The sequence below is a fragment of the Pan paniscus genome, chromosome Y (assembly GCF_029289425.2).
Source record: "Pan paniscus chromosome Y, NHGRI_mPanPan1-v2.0_pri, whole genome shotgun sequence".
NCBI lineage: Eukaryota > Metazoa > Chordata > Mammalia > Primates > Hominidae > Pan > Pan paniscus.
In genome coordinates, this window is record NC_073273.2 from 39,185,611 (window position 1) to 39,209,426 (window position 23,816).

A 23,816-nucleotide genomic window follows, 5' to 3' on the forward strand; every position below is an offset into this window, starting at 1 on the left:
TTCATAGAAAACATAAATATGAATAAAAACTGAAATATCAGTGATACAGATCATTCTAAGAATTTTTTTAAAAAACAGTGATATATGCAACGCTCTGTGAGAAAGGGAAAAATATTTTATTATACATACTGTAGAATAATTTGTCTTGGAGAACAGGTACTATGGTTTGAATATGTCCCCCAAAGTTCATGCATTGAAAACATAATCCTCAATGCAACAGTGTTGTGAAATGATGTCTTTAAGATTTGACAACATCATAAGCAGGCTGCGCTCATGGATGGGTTAATGTCATAGTGAGGATAGGTTCATTACAGAGAGTTAGGCATCCCCCATCTGTTGCACTGTCATATACTTTCTTGCCCTTCCACCTTCTCCAAAGAATGATGCAGCACTAAAGCCCTCATGAAACGCAGCCCCTTGATCCTGGACTTCCCAGCCTTCAGAATCCTGAGCTAAATGAAGTGAAATTGAGTTAATATTTTTTTCATTTCAAAAAAGTCACTGCAGTTTAATATACGGTATTACTCAGTGTTTTATGAAGCTACAGTTCTCCTCAAACATAATGAAACCACTTTCTCATATTTAAAATGTTACTGTAATCATAATGGGAAAGGATCAATATGTGAAAAAAAAATTCCTTAAAATTTAAACCCCATATTGTCTATTTGAAAAGTTCATTGCAAACTAAAATGTTAACCACAACCCACTGAGAATTTATCCTAACTCCAGCATATGAAGATTTAAAGTTCTCAACCAGTATTTTCCCACATTATCCCAGAAAACATCAAATTACTTTTATTTCATTATCATAACTATTTTAAACATTAAGGCAGATCGAGTCACTGTTGCTTAAATCGTATCATTGATACTATAACATGTTTTTCATAAAGCTATTTTCACTTGCATAATCAAAGTTTAACTCATGTTTCATTTACCAGTCAAATAAAGTGGATTTACTAACATATATATACACATTATACACACATATATATTACATTTTAGTTTTCTGATCAGTATTTGCCCCCAAAACATACAAAGGAGATTATAGGTAAAAGAACTCAGCGTCTGTACTGAATTAAACTACAAAGTAAAACGTCTTGGTAAGTAAAATGTTCATCCTGAGAAAATAATTAGTATTTCCTTGTGAAATACAATAATAAACTGAAATTCTTAACTACTGGTTTCAGCATCTAAAAGATGGCGCGATTGTTGTACCGTTCTTATTTCACGGGACCAACTGACAACATACAAACACTTTAACAAGATTTTGGTGAGAGGGTAAAAAACGATACACAGAGGAATATTCCAGGGCCAAGTTACGCAACAATTCACGCGGGAGTAACTAAACATGCTGCAATTAATTAGCACATATAGGTTTAATAATGCTGCTGTCAATGTTGGAGATAACGCAAGAATTCTACTTTTAAATAATAATAATTTTTAATAAGCAACATGAAGCTACGGCAGCGCTCTTTACGGTCTAATCCTTGCTAAGGTTTCGGGGTTAATACCCCCACCCTCTTCCCAAGCTTCCCCCTTTATTGCTCCTCCCCCTTTTTACCCGCCATCTTGGCTGATAGGAGCAGCCTTAACTAAACGACAGTGCCAACTTTTCACATAAACAACAAATTCTTCCCACTGTGAGCATGACACCTAAGAAACAAGGTTCCTGAATGGAAAAAGCACACACATTCATGAAATCACATTTGCAGCACTGTGCATCCTAAAAAGGTAAACAAATCACTAAACTTCAGGCTAAACATACACGCATCAGTTTATAGGTGAAATATCTACTGCAAACTCTTCACCGCTGTAACTTACTTGCTACTTAAACTTAGGACACCAGGGATATTTTTTTTTAAAAGGCAAAAAAATGTTTAAAATTAGACACCAAGAGCCAAATGCCAAAAGGCGAGGGGAAGAAGCAGGAAGTTATGAATTTTGAAAACTGTACACATTCACTATTTGTGACGCTAAAATTCAGGAACAAAAGGCCCTAAAGTAACAGGCATGTGGTGTAGACCCGGTTTAGCCCGGTCCCAAAGCGCTCCGATTTTTTTTTCCTCAGAGTAGAAGGGAGTCTGGAGCAAGGGGCGAAGTATTCCAGAGTACGGGGACAGCAAAGGCAAGAAACACTTTTCCGACCCCTTGGCCATGGAGCAGAGCCAAAATAAATACTGGCTGGGCGGTAAGGGACGCGGGGCCTTGGTAGAGCAAAGTGCGGACCAAAGACTTTGTCTGCGTCTGGTTGCTTTTACCTTGCCTAGTAGGGTCTTCGTTCTGGCGCCATCTTCATGAAGCCTCACGAACCCGAAGAGACGGCTGTAGAGAGAGAGACACAGAGCTTGTTAATGGTCTGAGAAAGCCAGTGACTTGCTCCTTCCCGAGTCCAAGAGCGACAGCGACAGATTGGTGAGTGCCAAGCTGAGGATGACCCCGTCATCAACGTGGGCAAGCTGCGTCCGGGCCTTCCCGGAGAGTATCGCCAGCCAACCAGGCGGGTGATGGAGGTGCGTACCTGTCCATGCCACCAAGCGCCTCCCTTTCCTCTACTGTCAGGCTAAGAGGCTCCTCTTCACTCTCGCGGCTCGCTTTTCCTGCCGCCATTTTCTTTGCCTCATCACCGAAGGCAACAGCGGCGGTAGTGAGCGACACTCCGCAGGATTTCATGGAAACAACAAATTTCCAAGTCCCACGACGATACCCAACCTTAATCGAGTAGTTGAAAAGACGCCTTCAATCGCTGCTTCAACTGTGACGCCAATTTTATCGCCTCCTCAGCGGCTGCAAGGAAAAAACCTGAGGAAAAGACTAAAGCAGCCGAAGCACGGGCAGCGGAACTCGGCTACCTGGATCACATCTGGGAAACTACAGGGAAGGCAGAAGCTCGCAGTGCTGGAGAGCACAGCAGAATTTCTTAAAATCACAAACTTTGCCAGCACCAGCACAAAGTTGTAATTGTGTCACGGGCGAACCCCACGCAGCCGCCGCGACCTCCCCGCTCCCAACCAGTTAGTTGTAGCCAATCTAGGCGACTGATTCGTCTCACGTGATCTTTGTTGACTTACGTCAGGCATGGCTCCACTGTACTCCTAGGCTGCTGGGACCCCGCCCATCCAGTTCGCCAAGGACCTGGGAACGTGACAGAGGTTGACTGATTCTGACCGCTGGTTGGTTGATGGCCACGTCTATGGAGAAAAGGGTAGTCTCTGGGATGGAGCAACCTGTAGTTTGTGCTAGTTAAATGCATTAAGATAGAAAATGGAGTGTCTGTGCTGGGTGTTTTTGCAGTTGCGATACGCTTGAAGGGGAAGAGAGCGAGGGGAAGGGCGGCATCGGGCATCACTCACGGGGCGCAAATGCGAAAAGAGGACACCATGGACTTTAGGAGAGTCCGTAATGAGGCTCCCACTGTCACAAGCCTTGCGAATGCGAGACCTTGCAGGGCATGGGAGGGAAGCTGCGCAGGCCCTAAACCTTCACCCTCAAGACTTTTGGCCTTGTCACCTCCATAGGCTGGTTCTTTGCCCATTTCCTCTCCACTGACCAAGTCTAAAGAGAAGGCATAATATCTTATGACCTCAGTCGGTAAGCCAGGCCCTAGGGAATCAACGTGGCAACTGCATTTATCAGTTCATGATATTATCTAAGCAACAAACGATGAGCAAAAAAAAAAAAAAAAAAGTTACTCCACAAACCCAAAATGTTTATTTCTATTGTGATAATGATAATTCCGTGAGGTCTCAGTAAGAGTAGCAGCTTCTGTGGACAGGAATTATAAGAACAATAATTAAGACCTTCATCACACTTTCAAGATGCAGTAACCCTTAGAAAAGAAAAAAACACATTTTTCTTACTTTCTCAATTGTAACCAAAATTATAAATAATAGGTAAAAGAATTTATTTCTGAACCCCAAATATCTGAGAGAGGTCTTAGTCAATTTAAAAAGTTTATTTTGCAAGACTTACCCATGATACATTTGCCCAAGGTGGTCAGGGCACAGCTTGCTTTTGTACGCTTTAGGGAAACATGATTGGTTCGGTCAGGTAAGAGGGACAACTCGAAGTGGGGGCTTCCATGTTAGATAAGAGACAGGTCGGGCGCTGTGGCTCACGCCAGTAATCCCAGCACTTTGGGAGGCCGAGGCGGGCAGATGACCTAACGTTGGGAGTTTCAGACCAGCGTGACCAACATGGAAAAACCCCGTCTCTACTAAAAATACAAAATTAACAGAGCCTGGTGGCGCATGCCTGTAATCTCAGCTACTCTGAAGACTGAGGCAGGCGAATCGCTTGAACCCAAGAGGCGGAGGTTGCGGTGAGCCGAGATGGCACCATTGCATTCCAGCCTGGGCAACAAGAGCAAAACTCCGTCTCAAAAAAAAAAAAAAAAAAAAAATGTAGATAAGAGACAAGAGTTTGCATGCTTTTGAGTCCTTGATCAGCTTCCTACTGAATACAGAATTTAGTCCGGCTAGTAACTGTGTATTTTTACATAAATAAATAATAAGGCAGAGGAAGCAATCAGATATGCAGTTGTCTCTTGTGCGCCTCACAGGGATAACTTTGAGTTGGGTCTGTCCTTTGTCCACAAGGAATTTCCTTGTGGGCACGTTGTGAGGAACGTATGTAGCTTCTTATCTTTGTACCTATCTTATTTAGGAATAAAATGGGAGGCAAGTTTAGTGACATAGTTCCCAGCTTGACTTTTCCGTTACTTAGTGATTTGGGGGTCCCAAGATTAATTTTTCTTTCTCATATTATATGGCATATGTATGGTGAGGAATTGTGTATATTTTTTTTGTAAAGAATCTATAAAAAGTCTCGTATATATTAAACGCCTCTGTTGATTACTGTTTTCAAAAGACAAATTGCATAATATTCCATGTATCAAATAGTTTACTGGTTATACCTCCAGATATTAGATATTACAAAAATGTTAACTATTAATGGGCATTAGGGGAAATGTTCCTTTATAAGTGAAGAAATGGTATCTTTTTAAGTAATAAGTTTGCCTCCTCCAAAAATAGGTATTATGTATTTAAACTTTGATGTTTAAATGAGAGGACAGTTTAGAACTTCCAGACAAAAAACTATAACACTAGTGAGAGTTTTGGAAATCCCAGCTGATTTTGCTCAGTAACACGTGTTTTCATTGTTATTTTGAAACTAACAACTAACTCTGATTTTATAGATTATAGTCTATCATGTTCTTTACTCATTCCATTTCAGTTGAATCGCTACACCACAGAATATTTTCAGTAGCTGTACTATTGAAAATGTTATATTAATTGTCATAAGTATATTAGTAAGTATATTAATTGTCATAGTCGTGGCCATCACACCAAGAGGTTTTTGATAATATGCATACATTTGCACAAGCAGACATTCAAATAATGTAGAATATGGCCTTTTCCAGGAATAAGGCCTACCTGTCTCACTTGAGGCAGGTAATTATTACAAAGTGATAGAGCAACATAGAGATGGGACAGAAATTGCAGTAAAGAATGAATTTGAATTCTGGCTCTGTACAGGCTGTACCTTGGAAAAATTAGCTAATCTCTAACCCAACATTATATATCGAATGTAAATACAAAGCTGCATCCATCCTCATACCTTCATATACATTTGGCAGATTATAAATCAGACAGGATATAACATTAAGGCCTTACATTCTATGTAACTTTTTGGATCTTACCTAGTTTATAAAATGTAACTACAAAAGATACAAAAATATGTATACTGATAAAAGGCTTATTATTTGTACCCTTTGTAGTGTATAATTTGTCACATGTATGTGAAATGGGTATAAAGCATTCAGATTTAGGTTATTCCCTGAAGAGACTAGAATAATGACTTTATATTATTTTTTCAAAAAAATTTAGTATAACAACACATAGAAGGTAGGGTGGTATAGCAAAAGAAGAAGTAACAAAAATGAGCGTTAATTATCGGAAAATTAGAAGATATAACCATTTAACCTGATATATGTGAATGCATGTAGCTTATTTTTTAAATTTATTTATTTATTATACTTTAAGTTCTGGGATACATGTGCAGAACGTGCAGGTTTGTTACACAGGTATATATGTGCCATGGTAGTTTGCTGCACCAATCAACCTGTCATCTGGATTTTAAGCCCTTCATTCATTAGGTATTTGTTCTAATGTTCTCCTTCCCCTTGAACCCCACCCCCGATAGGGCCCAGGTGTGTGATGTTCCCCTCCCTGTGTCCGTCTGTTCTCATTGTTCAATTCCCAATTATGAGTGAGAATATGTGGTGTTTGGTTTTCTATTCCTGTGTTAGTTTGCTGAGAATCATGGCTTCTGGCTTCATTCATGTCCCTGCAAAGGATATTAACTCATTCTTTTTTTATGGCTGCATAGAATTCTATGTAATGTATATGCTGGATTTTGTTTATGCAGTCTATCATTGATAGGCATTTGTGTTGGTTCCACGTGTTTGCTATTGTAAATAGTGCTGCAGTACGCATACATGGGCATGTGTCTTTATAGTAGAATAATTTATAATCCTTTGGGTGTATACCCAGTAATAGGATTGCTGGGTCAGATAGTATTTTTGGTTCGAGATACCTGAGGAGTTGCCACACTGTCTTCTACAATGGTTGAAATAATTTACACTTCCACCAACAGCATAAAAGCATTCCTGTTTCTCCATGTACTTGCAAGTGTCTGTTGTTTCCTGACTTTTTTTTTTTTTGAGATGGAGTCTCGCTCTGTTGCCCAGGCTAGAGTGCAGTGGCGTGATCTCAGCTCACTGTAAGCCCCGCCTGCCGGGTTCACGCCTTTCTCCTGCCTCAGCCTCCCAAGTAGCTGGGGCTACAGGTGCCCACCACTGCACCCGGCTAACTTTTTGTATTTTTTAGTAGAGACGGGGTTTCACCGTGTTAGTGAGGATGGTCTCGCTCTCCTGACCTTGTGATCCGCCCGCCTTGGCCTCCCAAAGTGCTGGGATTACAGGTGTCAGCCACTGCACCTGGTCTGTTTCCTGACTTTTTAATGATTGATCACCATTATAACTGGCATGAGATGGCATCTCTTGTGGTTTTGATTTCCATTTCTTTAATGAACAGTGAAGTTGAGCTTTTTGTCATAGGCATATTGGCCACATAAATGTCTTCTTTTGAGAAGTGTCTGTTCATATCCTTCACCCATTTTTTGATGGGGCTGTTTGGTTTTTTCTTGTAAATTTGTTTAAGTTCCTCATAAATTCTGGATATTAGCCCTTTGTCAGATGGATAGATTGCAATATTTTTCTCCCATTCTGTAGGTTGCCTGCTCAGTCTGACGATAGTTTCTTTTACAGTGCAGAGGCTTTTTAGTTTAATTAAATCCCATTTGTCAATTTTGGCTTTTGTTGCCATTGCTTTTAGTCATGAAGTCTTTGCCCATGTCTGTGTCCTAAATGATATTGCCTAGGTTTTCTTCTAGGGTGTTTATGGTTTTTAGGCCTTATGTTTAAGTCTTTAATCCATCTTGAGTTAGTTTTTGTATAAGGCATAAGGAAGGGGTCCAGCTTCAGTTTTCTGCATATGGCTAGCCCGTTTTCATTCTTGAGTTAATTTTTGTATAAGGCATAAGGAAGGGGTCCAGCTTCAGTTTTCTGCATATGGCTAGCCAGTTTTCCCAGCACCATTAATAAATAGAAAATCCTTTCCCCGTTGTTTCTTTCTGTCAGGTTTGTCAAAGATCTGATGGTTGTAGATGTGTGATGTTATTTCTGAGGCCTCTGATCTGTTCCACTGCTCTATATATCTGTTTTGGTACCAGTACCATGCTGTTTTTGTTACTGTAGCCTTGTAGTATAGTTTGAAGTCAGGTAGCGTGATGCCTCCAGCTTTGTTCTTTTTGCTTAGGATTCTCTTGGCTATATGGGCTCTTTTTAGTTCCATATTAAATTTGAAGTAGTTTTTTCTAGTTCTGTGAAGAAAGTCAGTGGTAGCTTGATGGGAATAGCATTGAATTTATAAATTACTTTGAGCATTACAGTTATTTTCATGATATTTGTTCTTCCTATCCATTAGAATGGAATGTTTTTCCATTTCTTTGTGTCCTTTCTTATTTCCTTGAGCAGTGGTTTGTATTTCTCCTTGAAGAGACCCCTTCACATCTCTGTAAGTTGTATTGCTAGGTATTTTATTTTCTTTGTAGCAATTCTGAATGGGAGTTCACAGATGATTTGATTCTCTGTTTGTCCATTATTGGTGTATAGAAATGCTTGTGACTTTTGCGCATTGATTTTGTATCCGGAGACTTTGCTGAAGTTGCTTATGAGCTTAAGCGGTTTTTGGACTGAGACGATGGGGTTTTCGAAATATATAATCACGTCATCTACAAACAAAGACAATTTGACCTCCTCTCTTCCTATTTCAATATGCTTTATTTCTTTCTCTTGCCTGATTTCCCTGGCTGGAACTTCCAATACTATGTGGAATAGGAGTGGTGAAAGAGGGCAATCTTGTCTTGTGGTGATTTTCAAAGGGAATGCTTCCAGCTTTTTCCTATTCAGTATGTTATTGGCTATGGGTTTGTCATAAACAGATCTTATTATTTTGAAATATGTTCCCTCAATACCTAGTTTATTGAGTGTTTCTAGCATGAAGTGGTGTTGAATTTTATCAAAAGCCTTTTCGGCATCTATTGAGATAATCATGTGGTTTTCGTCATTGGTTCTGTTTATGTGATGGATTGCTTTTGCTGATTTGCTTACGTTGAGCCAGCCATGCATCCTAGGGATGAAGCTAACTTGATAGTGGCGGATAAGCTTCTTGATGTGCTGCTGGACTCAGTTTGCAGTATTTTATTGAGGATTTTCGCATCGATGTTCATCAGGCATATTGGCCTGAAATTTTCTTTTTTTGTTGTGCCTGTGCCAGGTTTTGGTATCAGTATGATGCTTGCCTCATAAAATGAGTTAGGGAGGACTCCTCCTTTTTCTGTTGTTTGGAATCGTTTCAGAAGGAATGGTACCAGCTCCTCTTTGTAGCACTAGTAGAATTGGGCTGTGAATCCATCTGGTCCCGTGCTTTTTTTGGTTAGTAGGCTATTAATTAATTACTGCCTCAATATTAGAGCTTGTTATTGGTCTATTCAGGGATTCGACTTCTTCCTGGTTTAGTCTTGGGTTTCCAGTTTATTTACATAGAGGTGTTTATAGTATTCTCTGATGGTAGTTTGTATTTCTGTGGGAACAGTGGTGATATCCCCTTATCCTATTTTATTGTGTCTATATGATTCTTCTCTCTTTTCTTCTTTATTAGTCTGTCTAGCATTTTATCTATTTGGTTAATCGTTTTAAAAAAACAGATCCTGGATTCATTGATTTTTTTGAAGGGTTTTTTTTGTGTGTCTATCTCCTTCAGTTCTGTTCTTATCTTAGTTATTTCTTATTTTCTACTTGCTTTTGAATTTGTTTGCTCTAGTTTCTCTAGTTATTTAAATTGTGATGTTAGGGTGTCGATTTTAAATCTTTCCCACTGTCTGATGTGGGCATTTAGTGCTGTAAATTTCCCTCTAAACATTGGTTTAGCTGTGTCCCAGAGATTCTGGTACATTGTGTCTTTGTTGTCATTGGTTTTAAAGAACTTATTTATTTCTGCCTTAATTTCTTTATTTACCCAGTAGTTATTCAGGAGCAGGTTGTTCGGTTTCCATGTAGTTGAGTGGTTTTGTTGAGTTTCTTAATCCTGAGTTCTAATTTGATTCACTGTGGTGTAAGATACTGTTATGATTTCAGTTCTTTTGCAGTTGCTGAGGAATGTTTTACTTCCAATTCTGTGGTTGATTCTAGAGTAAGTTTCATGTGGTACTGAGAAGAATGAATATTCTGTTGATTTGGGGTGGAGAGTTCTGTAGATATCTATTAGGTCCACTTGATACAGAGCTCAGTTCAATTCTTAAATATCCTTGTTAATTTTCTTTCTTATGGAACTGTCTAATATTGAGAGTGGAGTGTTAAATTCTCCCATTATTATTGTATAGAAGTCTAAGTCTCTTTATAGGTCTCTTAAGAACTTGTTTTATGAATCTGAGTGCTCCTGTATTGGTGCATATATATTTAGTATAGTTAGTGCTTCCTGTTGAACAGATCCCTTTACCACAATGTAATGCTATTCTTTTGTCTTTTTTTATCTTTCTTGGTTTAAAATCTGTTTTATTAGAGACTAGGATTGCAACCTCTGCTTTTTCTTGCTTTCCATTTTCTTGGTAAATTTTCTTCCATCCCTTTATTTTGAGGCTATGAGTGTCTTTGCACATCAGATGGGTCTCCTGAATACAGCACATGGATGAGTCTTGACGCTTTGTCCAATTTGCCAGTCTGTGTCTTTCAATTGGGCCATTTAGCCCAATTTATAATTAAGGTTAATATTATTATGTATAAATCTGAGCCTGTCATCATGATACTAGCTGGTTATTTTGCACACTAGTTGATGCAGTTTCCTCATAGTGTCATTGGTCTATATATTTTGGTGTGTTTTTGCAGTGGCTGCTGCCAGTTTTTCCTTTCCATATTTAATGCTACCTTCAGCATCTCTTGCAAGGCAGCCTTCGTGGTGACAAAAATCCCCTAGCATTTGCTTGTCTGTAAAGGATTTTATTTCTCCTTCATTTATGCAGGTTGGTTTGGCTGGATATGAAATTCTGGGTTGAAAATTCCTTTTTTTAAGAAAGTTGAATATTGGCCACACTCTTCTAGCTTGTAGGGTTTCTGCTGAGAGATCTGCTGTTAGTCTAATTGGCTTCCCTCTGTAAGTGACCTGACCTTTCTCTCTGACTGCCCTTAACATTTTTTTTTTTAATTTCAACCTTAGAGAATCTGATGATTATGTATCTTGGGGTTGATCTTCTCATGGAGTATCTTGGTGGTGTTCTCTGTATTTCCTGAGTTTGAATGTTGGCCTGTCTTGCTAGGTTGGGGAAGTTTTCTGGATAATATCCTGAGGTGTGTTTCCTAACTTGGCTCCATTCTCCCTGTCTCTTTCTGGTACTGCAATCACTTATAGGTTTGGTCTTTTTACATAGTCCCATATTTCTTAGAGGTTTTATTTGTTCCTCTTCATTCTTTTTTGTCTAATCTTGTCTGCATGCCTTATTTAAGCAAGATGGTCTTCACTCCGATATCCTTTTTTCCATTTGATCAGTTCAGCTATTGATACTTGTGTATGCTTAACGCAGTTCTTGTGCTGTGTTTTTCAGCTCTATCATGTCATTTATGTTCCTCTTTAAACTGGTTATTCTACTTAGCAGCTCCTGTAACCTTATATCAAGGTTCTTGGCTTCCTTGCACTGGTTTAGACCATGCTCCTTTGGCTCAGTGGAGTTTGTTATTACCCACCTGCTGAAGCCTACTTCTGTCAATTCCATCCATCTCATCCTCTGTTTGTTTCTTTGCCTATGGTAGCTATTTGTTTATAAATTTCTCATTTATATTTATAACTTTTTGTCTATTCTCTTCTATGTCACTGAGCTTCATATCATAATTTTGAATTCTTTATCTGGGTTTTAATAAGGTTCTTTTTCATTGGAATCTGTTGCTGAGGTATTACTGTGTCCCTTTACAAAGGTTACCTTTCCTTGTTTATTTATGTTTCTTGTGTCTTTATGCTGCTCTCTGAGTATCTGGTGTAATAGTTGCCTTTTCTAATTTTTAAAATATGCTTTCACTAGGGAGATTTTTTTCTAAATATATATCTATGGTTTTGGTTGGGTATGGCACTTTGGCTTTCATTCTAGATGTGGGAGGTAGTGGAGTCTCCATATGATTTCTTTAGGTGTAAACAATGTCAGTGCTATCTTTGATTTCCTCTGTTTCTCAGGGTGCAGCTGTTAGTGGAGGCTGTCTTGAAGGTTTGCTGTGAATGAGGATGCCAGATAGGCCTGTGCTTGAGCCCAAGAGTGGCATATCCTGGCAGCAGTGTTAGTGGGCCCAGCTTGTTCAGGTGCTGATAGTGGTAGCAGTGGCCAGGTGGGTGGGTGGATTCTAGACCACTGGGAAGTACATGTGGTATTGAGGTGGAAATTAGAGAAAGAAGAAATAAAAACCAAAAGAGAAAAACAAGTTCCTGTATTAGCCTGTCTCATCCCAAAAATCAGTAACAGACACAGCCCAGGCCCGGGCAAGGTCTTGAAAACACCAAGAAGTCAAGACCCAAAAGGAATGTGCTCTGGAGACCCTCCCAGCACTCCCCAACATAAGAAAAAGAAAAATAAAATTCCTCTTTTAGCCCTTTACCCACTTTCCATAAATATTTTGCAAGTTTTGTAAGGTCGTGTTTCTCCTTTGATGCAGCTGCAATACCACAAGCTATGCTAGAGATTATGAGATCTGTCACTGTTTGATTAACTGTCTTTATTTCTGCTTCTGTAACCCTTTGTTCTGAGCTCAGTTTTTTTGGATGCAAATCCACTGAGCCAGTGTACATCTTAATAAAAATCCTCCTGTAAAACCCATTTGGTCCATCTGGTCCTCTGATTCCTGCAACAGTATGAGTAACAGCAGTAACAGTAGTAGCATAACTCTCTGACTCCCAAATAGTCCACACTTGTGTTGGCAACGGTTGTAACAGGGTGGATGAGCCAGACCCCAAGACTGTATATAGCACATGCAACTGGCTATTCACTGTGGTGGTAGGGGCAGGTTGGCTGGGCTTGAACCCAGGATCCTGGGAGAAGTGCCCAGGTGCCTGTGGTGGTTGACTGGGTTGGGAAATCCCCAGTACCCAGGAGAGCATGGTTGGATATTTGAGGGGCAGAATAGAGGTCAGATGGGCCTGTTCAGGTCCCTCAGTGGTTCATGCAGGTGCTGGGTGTTGTAGGCAGGATCAGGGTGATCCCTGTGTCTTTGGTGGGATGCTCCAATCCCCAGTGGAAATGCTGCAGCCCTCCTCCTGGGAAGTATAGGATTGCTTCCAATGGCAGCAGACATATGCTGGCAATTGGAAATTATACACATTTCTTGTGGTTTGGCTCCATCGGTACCATCCCACAGTAGGCGCAGACTGAGAAGGAGTTTGTCCTCAGGGCACTTGTAAATGTGTGGCAGCTTCATTTCAGAGGCAGTGGGAGCAGTGGGAGTAACTGGGAAGAGCAAAGGGCATGAGTCAGGGGTAAGGTCATTGTCAATGGCTTGTGCTTCAGCTCTGGAGGCAGCAGCCAACTGAGGCTATATCTGTGTATGGCAGATGTCCAGGAGGATCCAGGGATATGGAGACGCTGGGGCATTTGGGCCCTGAGGCAGGGTGCAATCTGGTCAGGGCTGGCCTCTCAATATGGCACCTTGCTGTGCTTAGGACTCATGGGTGTGTGGGACCTAGTGTAAGCTCCGTCTCTGAACCAATGCCATGGTGTGGTCTCCAGGAGCCTGTGTTAATATTAAGGCCTGTGGGGATTGATGGCTTCTCCCATAGCTAGAATTGCAGAAGTCCATAGTGAGAATATGGACCACTGGGAGTCTTTAATTTACCCTTTTCCTGAATTGAGGTGCCTCTCCAGGATCCCAGCCAATCCCAGCCAAGCAGGCTGCCTAATTTCCCTCTCATTCCTTGCTTTATGTGTTGCTTAATACTTCTGTGTTGAATTTCAGTGTTCTTTCTTACATGATCTATTTGAAGAGATTATTTGCTATTTTGGTTCTTTGCCGTGGAGATGAGTAGCCGTTCTCCCTGGTCAGACATTTTAAAGCTCCTTCCCCTCTTTCTATTGTTTTAAGGCAGAATATTTCTTAAGTTATTTAAGCATGTCTCATTACAAAAAGTGGAAAAATTCTTTTAACACTCTTTGTTAGGGTGGGAAAAAGTACAAAGGGCATGAATGGGGGCCAGGTCACTGACAATGGCTTATGCTTCAGCCCTGGAGGCAGGGCTATGTCTGTGGGTAGTGGATGTCAATGAGGACCCAGGGATGAGGAGATGTTGGGGTTTTTGGCCCCCAGGCAGGGTGCAATCTGGTCAGGTCTGGGCTCTCAACATGGAACCCTGCTATGCTTAAGACTCACGGGTATTTTGGACTCAATGTGTGTAAAAAATACTACAAACATTACTAGATACTTCATACATAGAAAAATCTAAAGGTTAATTTATAATCATTTATTTAAAATTTTTAATATTGAGATATTCTGGTTCAGGTTCAAAGTTTCCCATTAGTTCACCAAATGACCCTATGTGGGTCTGTGTTCATATGTACATGACCATGATTTTCAAATTGTTCTCTAACAAGATAATCCTGTTTTAAATTAGCTGTTTTGTGGACTGCTCCCTATGTCCTTTATATAACAGATTTAGAATTGCTCTATATTGAACTTCTTTTACACTATACCCTGTCCTCACTTCCAGGAGCTCTGAAGTATGGTGGAGCTCAGGGCACCAAAGAATACCATTAGCTAATCATTAAGACTTCATTTCTAAGTTTTGATTTCTAAGATTATTGATGTTTTCCAGAGTCAATAATATCTCTTGCCTTTTTTCAATTGTCTAATTATTTCTACCATTGATTAGAAGATTTAGGATAGGAAATAGGCTTGAGGACCAATATTAATAATATTAAAAGGGTATTCTCAATAATTGCCAGTTAGGTAAGTTTACTTTGATCCTCTCCTGTGGAGAGGTCTGGATCTGTGTAAGGTAAAGCATTCTACTATAGGAAGAGAATGCAAAGATTTGGACATTTGTTCCCAACTTATACATAAGATAGGAAATTCTAAAGTCATATGATAATAGTGCTATTAATTCATGATTTTTTAAAAAGGAGAGGCCTCTTTTGGTGCATTTAATTTATAGATTATTGAACTTCCTATTGTTGGATATTTATGTAGAACAAACAAGCTTTAATGTACATGTAGCAAATAGAGATGGCTACCTAAACTCAGGTTTGTGAATATGATTTTTATATTAATTGGATCATAAGGTAATTGAACAAATTAAAATTGTGCTATGCTCTCAATTTTTGACAAAGATATGATTGCAAGATTAAAGCTTTTTGAGACAATAATACTAAAGGCTCATGTAACTAATACTTTTTGTAATCCAAATACATGGGCTTTTTTACTTACTGTTCTGAAGTTGACAGTAGCATTAATAGACCACCATGTTGTTCTAAACTCTTTTAAAACCATGTAAGGAGTAAAACAAATGGCTGGGTGCAGTGGCTCACGTCTGTAATCCCCGCACTTTGGGAAGCTGAGGCAGGTGGATCACGTGAGGTCAGGAGTTACAGACCAGCCTGAACAACATGGTGAAACCCTACTAAAAATACAAAAATTGGCCTGACATGGTGGCATGCAGCTGTAGTTCCAGCTACCTGGGAGTCTGAGGCAGGAGAATCGCTCAAACCCAGGAGGTGGAGGTTGAAGTGAGACAAGATCATACCATTGTATTCCAGCCTGGGCGACAAGAGTGAAACTCCATCTCAAAAAAAAAAAAAAAAAAAGATTAAAACAAATGAAAAGGATGTAACAGCTACCTTATAAATATCTGTCAGCCAACTAGCCAATATTTATTGAGCTTGGTGCCAGCCCTGAGGTCAGTGAAAGAAACCTCTGTTTACAACAGTAGCAAGGCTGGGTCTAGTGGCTCATGCCTGTAATCCCAACACATTGCGAGGCTGAAGCAGGAGAATCACTTGAGCCCAGGAGTTGGAGACAGGCCTAAGAAACACAGGGAGACCTCCTCTCTACAAAAAATAAAGTTAGCCCGGCTTAGTGGTGTGTACTTGTAGTCCCAGTTACCTGGGAGGCTGAGGTAAGAGGACCACTTGAGCCTAGGAGTTTGAGGCTGCAGTTAGCCATGATCTCAAAATATAAATAAATAATTTTTTAAATTAAAAAATAAATAAAAGAGCAGCAACAACTACCACACTACTGTTATTTTTATTATTTGCCTGAAACTGGCTGGAAGGTAGTAAAATGAAAGTTCAGAGCCCTTAATAGCTCATTTTAAACTTTGATTTTTTTGGTGCACCATTCTATACTCTACATAGTCTTGCCTAAATTTCCAACCTTATGGTTCCTTTCATTTGTTGTTTAGAGATAGGATCTTGCTCTGTTGCCCAGATTCACATAATCATAGCTAAATGCAGCCTCTACCTTTTGATCTGAAGTGATTCTCCCCATGTCAGCCTTCCAAGTAGCTGGGACTACAGGCGTGCACCACCAAGCCTGGTTAATTTTTTATTTTTTGTAGAGGTGGGGTCTTGCTATGTTGCCTAGGCTGGTTTCAATCTGCTAGGCTCAAGCAATCCCAAGTGATCTGCTTGCCTTGGCCACTATGCCTGGCTATTTTTTTTTTTTAAAGAGACAATGCAATCAATCACCATTTACTACAGCCTCGACCTCCTGGGCTCAAGGGGTTGTCCTCCCTCAGCCTTCCCACTAGCTGGGACTACAGGTAGGGACCACCATAACTGGCTAATTTTTTAACTAGTTATAGAAAGAAGATCCCCACACATTGCTCAGACTTGTCTTGAACTCCTGGGATCAAGCAATCCTCCCATCTCTGCTTCCTAAAGTGCTGGGATTACAGGTGAGTGCCACTATGCCCAGCCCCAATTAGATAATCTTTATTGTAGCAGTACAAGCTGCAGACAAAACCTCTCAGACACGGAGTTGTAGAATGAAGGGCTTTATTCAGCTAGGAGCATCAGCAAGCTACTGCCTTAAAATCTGAACTCCCTAAATGCACAATTTCTGTCCCTTTTAAGGGCTCACAACACTAAAGATTTCACATGAAAGAGTTGTGATTGATTTGAGCAAGCAGGCGATATGTGACAGGGGCTGCATGCACCAGTGGTCAGAGAGAAACAGAACAGGGCAGGGAGTTTCACAGTGTTGTTTTATACAGTGTCTGGAATCTATGAGTAACATCGGTTTCTAAGTTAGGAGTTGATTTTTAACTACTGGGCTTAGGCCAGGCAGGCCCAGGCCTGATTTCAGGCCTGGCACCGGGCTACCTGTCTTTGGTTTTACTTCCTTCTTGTTTTTTCTTAAAACAGTTACTGAATAGAAAACAATATAAAACAATATGAGAGATTCTCTCTTCCCTCATTTTGATTCCAGTAAATGAGAAGAGCTGGTAAAAATTAGATGTAACAGTAAACTGTCTTAAAACTATTTTGGATAACATAAACAACATAGATCTATGAGAAAGTCTAGATAAATCATGATTTTGCTAGGTGACCTTTGACCTTTTAAGATTTGAGGTTTGTATAAATTACAACCTAATATTAAAAATAAGCTACATGGGAGACAGCTGGCAAGATAGCCTAATAGGAACAGCTCTTGTCTGCATCTCACAGCAAGAGCAACGCAGAAGCAGGTAATTTCTGCATTTCCAACTGAGGTACCCTGTTCATCTCATTTTGACTGATTAGACAGTGAGTGCAGCCAATGGAGGGAGAGCACAAGCAGGGTGGGGAGTCACCTCATCCAGGAATTGCAAAGAGCAGGGGAACTCCCTTCTCTCGATCCCCACACAATAATAGTGGAGACTTTAACACCCCACTGTCAATATTAGACGGGTGGACGAGACAGAAAATTTATCAGGATATTCAGGACTTGAACTCAGCTCTGGACCAAGCGAAACCGATAGAAATCTACAGAACTCTCCACCCCAAATCAACAGAATATACATTCTTCTCAGCACCACAAAGCACTTATTCTAAAATTGATCACTTAAAAGGAAGTAAAACACTCCTCAGCAAATGCAAAAGAATGGAAATAATAACAGTCTCTCAGACCACAGAGTAATCAAATTAGAACTCAGGATTAAGAAACTCAACAAACTGCTCAACTACATGGAAACTGAACAACCTGCTCCTGAATGACTACTGGGTAAATAATAAAATTAAGGTAGAAATAAGTAAGTTCTTTGAGACCAATGAGAACAAAGACACACTTACCAGAATCTCTGGGGCACAGCTAAAACAGCGTTAAGAGGGAAATCTGTAGCACTAAATGCCCACATCAGAAAGTGGGAAAGATCTAAAATTGACACCCTAACTAACATCACAACTTAAAGAACTGGAGAAACAAGAGCAAACAAATTCAAAAGCAAGCAAAAGACAAGAAAAACTAAGATCAGAGCAACCCATATTTAAAAAACCCCATTGTCTCAGTCCAAAAACTGCTCAAGCTCATAAGCAACTTTGGCAAATTCATAGGATGGTGGTCAGAAAGAGAAGATAATCAACTACTTGAACTTCATGACTGTGAGAGGAAACTCACAGTCATGAACTGATAACCCACAAAGGTGAACTTAAACTCATGTCTGTTCCTTTTGTCTCTGATGATATGGGAATGCTGTCAAACATAGGACCATTTGTCACAGGACTAATCACACAAACACCTGGCTCAGCAATCAGAGAAAACTGAAGAAACATACTGGAGGAGCAGGAACATTGTCAGTGCCAGATACTGCTTTATGCCAACAACATTAATCAGCAGATCAGCAATAGTGTGTGACCTACAAAATAGTTGATCCCTCTCACATCAGGCTTCCAACTCTCAATGGATTCTTCCCTTGTAATCTATGCTAACTGGAAAAAATACAAGAAAAAACTACTAGTATTTGTTGTCAAACGTAGCCAAATTCATATGCGATAGTCCACCCTATTTGTAAATTGGTACACATGTAAAATATCTTTAACTTACTCTCTTTAACTCCAAATAAAGAACGCATTATACCTTTTCCTAACTGTTTCCACAAAAGAGTATATAAGTCCTCTTTGTTATCTATCTTTTCCTTTGATATGTTTAACTCAACTAAACTAACAACAAATAGGTATAAAGTTAGCTATTACTAATATGCAAGATAATAAGGAGTGGAAAGATGACGTGGCAATGTCAGGAAATTACCCTATATGTTATAAAAAGGGGAGGAACCCTTAGTTCTAGGAATCTCTTTTTAATTTTTTTATTTATTTTTTATTATTTTTATTTTTTTGAGATGGAGTTTCGCTCGTTTCCCAGGCTGGAGTGCAATGGCATGATCTCGGCTCACCGCAGCCTCTGCCTCCTGGGTTCAAATGATTCTTCTGCCTCAGCCTCCTGAGTAGCTGGGATTACAGGCATGCGCCACCACCTGGGCTAATTTTGTATTTTTAGTAGAGATGGGGTTTCTCCATGTTGGTCAGGTTGGTCTTGAACTCCCAACCTCAGGTAATCCGCCTACCTCGGCCTCCCAAAGTGCTGGGATTACAGGCGTGAGCCACTGCACCCAACCCAGTTCTAGGAATTACTTACCACTTTTCCAGAAAACTCATGAGTAATCCACCTCTTGTTTAGCATATAATCTGGAAATAACTATAAGTATACTAAATCAGGCAGCCCATGCCACTGCTCTGCCTATGGAGTAGCCATTATTTTATTTCCATACTTTCCTAATAGACTTGCTTTCACTTAACTGTATGTACTTGCCCTGAATTCTTTCTTGCGTGAGGTCCAAAAACCCTCTCTTGGGGGTCTAAATAAAGACCCCTTTCTGGTAAAAGTTGTAAGGATTGTTGGTTTGCTTTTTCAGTTTTGAGTTTTGTTGGGGTGGGGGATTATGGAATCATGCTGTGTTGCCCAGGCTAACTTTGAACTACTGGGCTCAAAATATCCTCCTAATTCAGCCTTCTGAGTAGCTGGGATTACAGGTGTGAGCCACCATCCCTGCTAATTTTTAAGTTTTTATGTTGATCTTCATTAATATTATGCCAAATACAGAAAATCTGTGGAGAAGACTGGATTAATTATTATTTACTTTAGAGCAAATAACAACTGCATGCTTCTCTGAATTACAATTTGAGTTACATGCTCTAATGCATTATTTTGGGGTAATGCTATGAGAGCGAGGCATAGATACCAAGGAAAATGAATCTGGATGCTTATATTTATATCATTCTCTTCCCTTCCTGAAAGAAGAGTGAAAGACATTGCTCTTTGTGTAGAATTCTTACGTCATTTTTAACTTTTTTGGATGTGGAGAGATCTCATCACAAGAAATTTAAGCTCATTTTGTCAAGCTTTACAATACAAGCATGTGTACATGGTTATGGATCTCATCTCTCTTTGGAATGTTACTTAACTTCTGAAGTTAGGTACATATTAATATATCTGGAATTTTTTAAACTCAAAATCTTAACTTTTATTATTGATTTTTTCCCAATAAGATTAAGGCTGATATTGCCCCATTTGACAGATAAAGAAGCTGAGACCCCAAAATGGTTAGTTTCAGGACATCACATAGTGAGAAAGCTGAGAGTGCTTTCTTAGGTCTCTTGTCCTCTTCTTATAAAGCCACCAGTTGTCATGCCTGTAATTCCAGCACTTTGGGAGGCTAAGGCAGGAGAATCATTTGAACTCAGGAGGTGGAGGTTGCAGTGAGCTGAGATCCTGCCATTGCACTCCAGTCTGGGTGACAGGGCAAGACTCCATCTCAATAAAATGAAAATAAAATAAAACCACGAGTTGCAAACCCATGATCTACCAACCCACTAATCTACTAATCCATAAACAGATTAATGCATTCATGAGGAGAGAGTCCTTATGACCTCATCACCTCTTAAAGACTCCACCTCTCAGTACCTATGCTAGGGATAAAGTATAAACATGAGTTTTCAAGAGGACAAATATTTAACCATGGCATTTTATTCTTGGTCCTCCCCACTTGCATGTGAGAAGTAATGTCTTCTCACACACAAATATTTATTCCAGCGCCATGGTCCCAACACCTTAACTTGTTCCAGCATCAATTCAAAAGCCCAAAGTTCCTAGTCTCAAATGTGAAATCTAAATAATGTATTTACTTCCAAGATGCAGTAGTGGTAAAGGCATAAGGTAGGTATTTCTATTCCAAAAGAAAGAAGTAACAGGCTCCAAGCAAATCTGAAACCCAACCCAGCAGACATTAAATTTTAAGCTGGAGAAATAACTTTTGACTCCATTTGCTGCCTTGTGGACACCCTGGTATGAGGAATAAATCCCAAAAGTTGTAGGAAGCCCCACTTCTATGGAGGCTTTGCTGGGTGCAGCTCATGTGGCTACTCAGAGGGTTAGAGTTCAGTGCCCGAAGCTTTCCCAGGCAGGTGTTACATGCTGCAAATGACTCCACAGTTCTGGGGTCCCTATAGTAGTCCCGCTGTTGCCTTAGTGCAGACCCTATAGTGGACTCACTTGCATGGCTCCACTAGGTATCACCCTGGTGGAGACTCTCTAGATACTCTGACCCCACATTTCTTGTTGGCCTTACTCTGGTAGAGGATCTCTGGATGCTACACCTTTGTGACAAGTCTTTTTCTGGTCCCCCTACACTTTCGACAACATCCTTTAAATATCAGTGGAAACATTCTTTAAAACATTGCTGGAACATACCACCATTCCTTTTGTACGCTGGGCCTGCATAATTGATACCATATGAATGCCACCAAGTATTTTCAGCTTGTCCATATTGGAGTGGTAAGTTGGGTTACACTTTGGAAAACTTGAATGACAGCTGTGGTGGCAAAAAGGCACAGTGTTGGAATGCAAGGAGCAGAGATCTGAGGGGGACCCTGTGGTGTTCTGTGGAGGGTACTGTAGGTCTGCATCCTCAAATCATTCTGCTATTCTGGCGTTTTGACCTGTGGTGGGAAGTGCAGCTGGGAAGATCTCTGAAATCTTTTCAGGGACTATTTCCATTTTCTTGATTATTTCTCCTCTCTGTACTAATTGCCATAATAAAGGCTTACAGAGCTACTCCCTTGGTTACCTCTCAAACATGTTTTTTTTAACACAATATTTGGCTACGCTGAGGTTTTCAAATCTTTTCACTCTGTTTTCCTCTTAACTGTAATTCTGCTTTTATCTTCTTCTTTCTCTTTTTCTGGCTATTGAATCTCAGCATAAACAGCCAAAAGCAACCATACAGCTTCTAAATATTTTGTTGAGAACTTTCTTCTGCCAGATACCCATTTTCATCACTCTCAAGTTTGGCCTTCCACAAAGACTGTGGACTTGGACATAGGTTAGTCAAGTTTTTTGCCAATTTATTACAGTTTCCAATACTTTATTCCCCCGTTCCATCTACCTTTTCAGAATGGCCTTTACTGTTGATATTTTTATCAGCATTCTAGTCAAGATCTCTTAATCTCTAAAGAGTTTCAATCTCTTCCTACTTTTCTTGTCTCCTAAGGTTTAACAAGAATCAAGCCCTAATCCTCCAAATTCTTCCCACCTCTGCTCATTATCTAGTTTTAAATCCGTTTCCACATTTTCAGGCATTTGTTTTCATCAAGCCTCCCCTTCTGATGTTAATTTTCTGCCTTAATCTGTTTTCTAATGCTAGTAACATCATACTTGACATGGGGTAATTTATTTTTCAAGAATATATATATATATATATATATATATATATATATATATATATATATATATATATATTTGCAGGTATGGATAGGCCACATCTAGTGAGGGCCTTCTTGCTGGTGGGAACTCTGCAGAATCTGGAAGCAATGTAGGGTGTCATATGTTGAGGGGGCTGAGTGTGCTAGCTCATGTATCTCTTTACTTCTCATATAAAATTACCAATCCCACACCTGTGATAACCCAACCTATTCATGAGGGCAGAACCATTCTGGCCTAGTTCCCTCTTAGAGGTCCCATTTGTTAATACTGCCACATTAAGTGTTAAATTCAACCTGAGTTTTGGGAGGGACAAATATTTAAATTATAGAAATTCTAAACTACTTTATGTTAACAAATCTAGCAATTTAGATTAAGTGGACAAATTTTTGAAAGTTATAAACTAATAAGTTCACTTATAAGAAATGGATAATCTAAATGGTAGAGTTAAATTTTTTTTTGAAAGGAAAATAATACTAATTCAAATATTTGCAAACAAACAATAAATAAGAGGAAGTACTTTGCTGGGCATGGCCACACCTGTAACTCCAGCACTTTGCAAGGCTGAGGCAGGTGGATCACCTGAGGTCAGGAGTTTGAGACCAGCCTGGCCAACATGATGAAACCCAGTCTCTACTGAAAATACAAAAAAAATTACCTGAATGTGGTGGCAGGTGCCTGTAACTCCAGTCACTTGGGAGGTTGAGGCAGGAGAATCGCTTGAACCCAGGAGGCAGAGGTTGCAGTGAGCTGAGACTGTGACATTGTGCTCCAGCCTGGACAACATGAGCAAAACTCCATAACAAAACAAAACAAAACAAAGACAACAACAAAAAAAGGAATTACTTTTCAACTCATTCTGTGTAACTAGCATTATCCATATATATATACATACACATATATATACACACACATATATACACACATATATATACACACACACATATATACATACATATATATACATATATATATATATATATATATATATATATAAAACCAGATAAGCCAGGTGGAGTGGCTCACTCCTGTAATCCCAGCACTTTGGCAGGCCAAGGTGGGTAGATCACCTTAGGTCAGAAGTTCAAGACCAGCCTACCCAACATGGCAAACCCCATCTGTACTAAAAATACAAAAAATTAGCCAGGCGTGGTGGCAGGTGGCTATAATCCCAGCTACTTGGGAGTCTAAGGAAGGATTATTGCTTGAACCCAGGAGGCAGAGGTTGCAGTTACCTGAGGTTGCACCATTGCACTCCATCCTGGGCAACAAGAGTGAGACTCCATCTCAAAAACACACGCCAAAAAACTGCCAAAACCACAAAACAAAACAAAACAAAACAAAAAAACCCAGATACAACACATAAAGCATTACAAGGAAAGAAAATTAGATAATTATGGAAAATATCTTCAATCAATGTGATGCCTATGTCCTAAAAAATTTA

At 39.7% G+C, this 23,816-nt stretch overlaps 1 protein-coding gene across 24 annotated transcripts in view; it reads right to left on the reverse strand.

Annotated features, from left to right (window-relative positions):
- The window catches only part of UTY (ubiquitously transcribed tetratricopeptide repeat containing, Y-linked), a 254,423-nt gene extending 248,730 nt beyond the window's left edge, over nucleotides 1-5,693 (reverse strand). For 4 of the 24 annotated variants that reach the window (XM_055106957.2, XM_055106952.2, XM_055106951.2 and 1 more), the window contains exons 1-2: nucleotides 2,519-5,672; nucleotides 2,259-2,322 (exon numbers count right to left, since the gene is read on the reverse strand). In XM_055106957.2, coding sequence (XP_054962932.1) covers nucleotides 2,259-2,322; nucleotides 2,519-2,670 — 216 coding nt within the window. In that variant the 5' untranslated portion in view covers nucleotides 2,671-5,672. Of the gene's footprint in view, nucleotides 1-2,258; nucleotides 2,323-2,518 lie in introns of all 24 variants that reach the window. The other 20 variants (XM_063602066.1, XM_063602065.1, XM_063602067.1 and 17 more) reach the window with 12 other exon arrangements.
- Nucleotides 5,694-23,816: the final 18,123 nt, after the last annotated feature.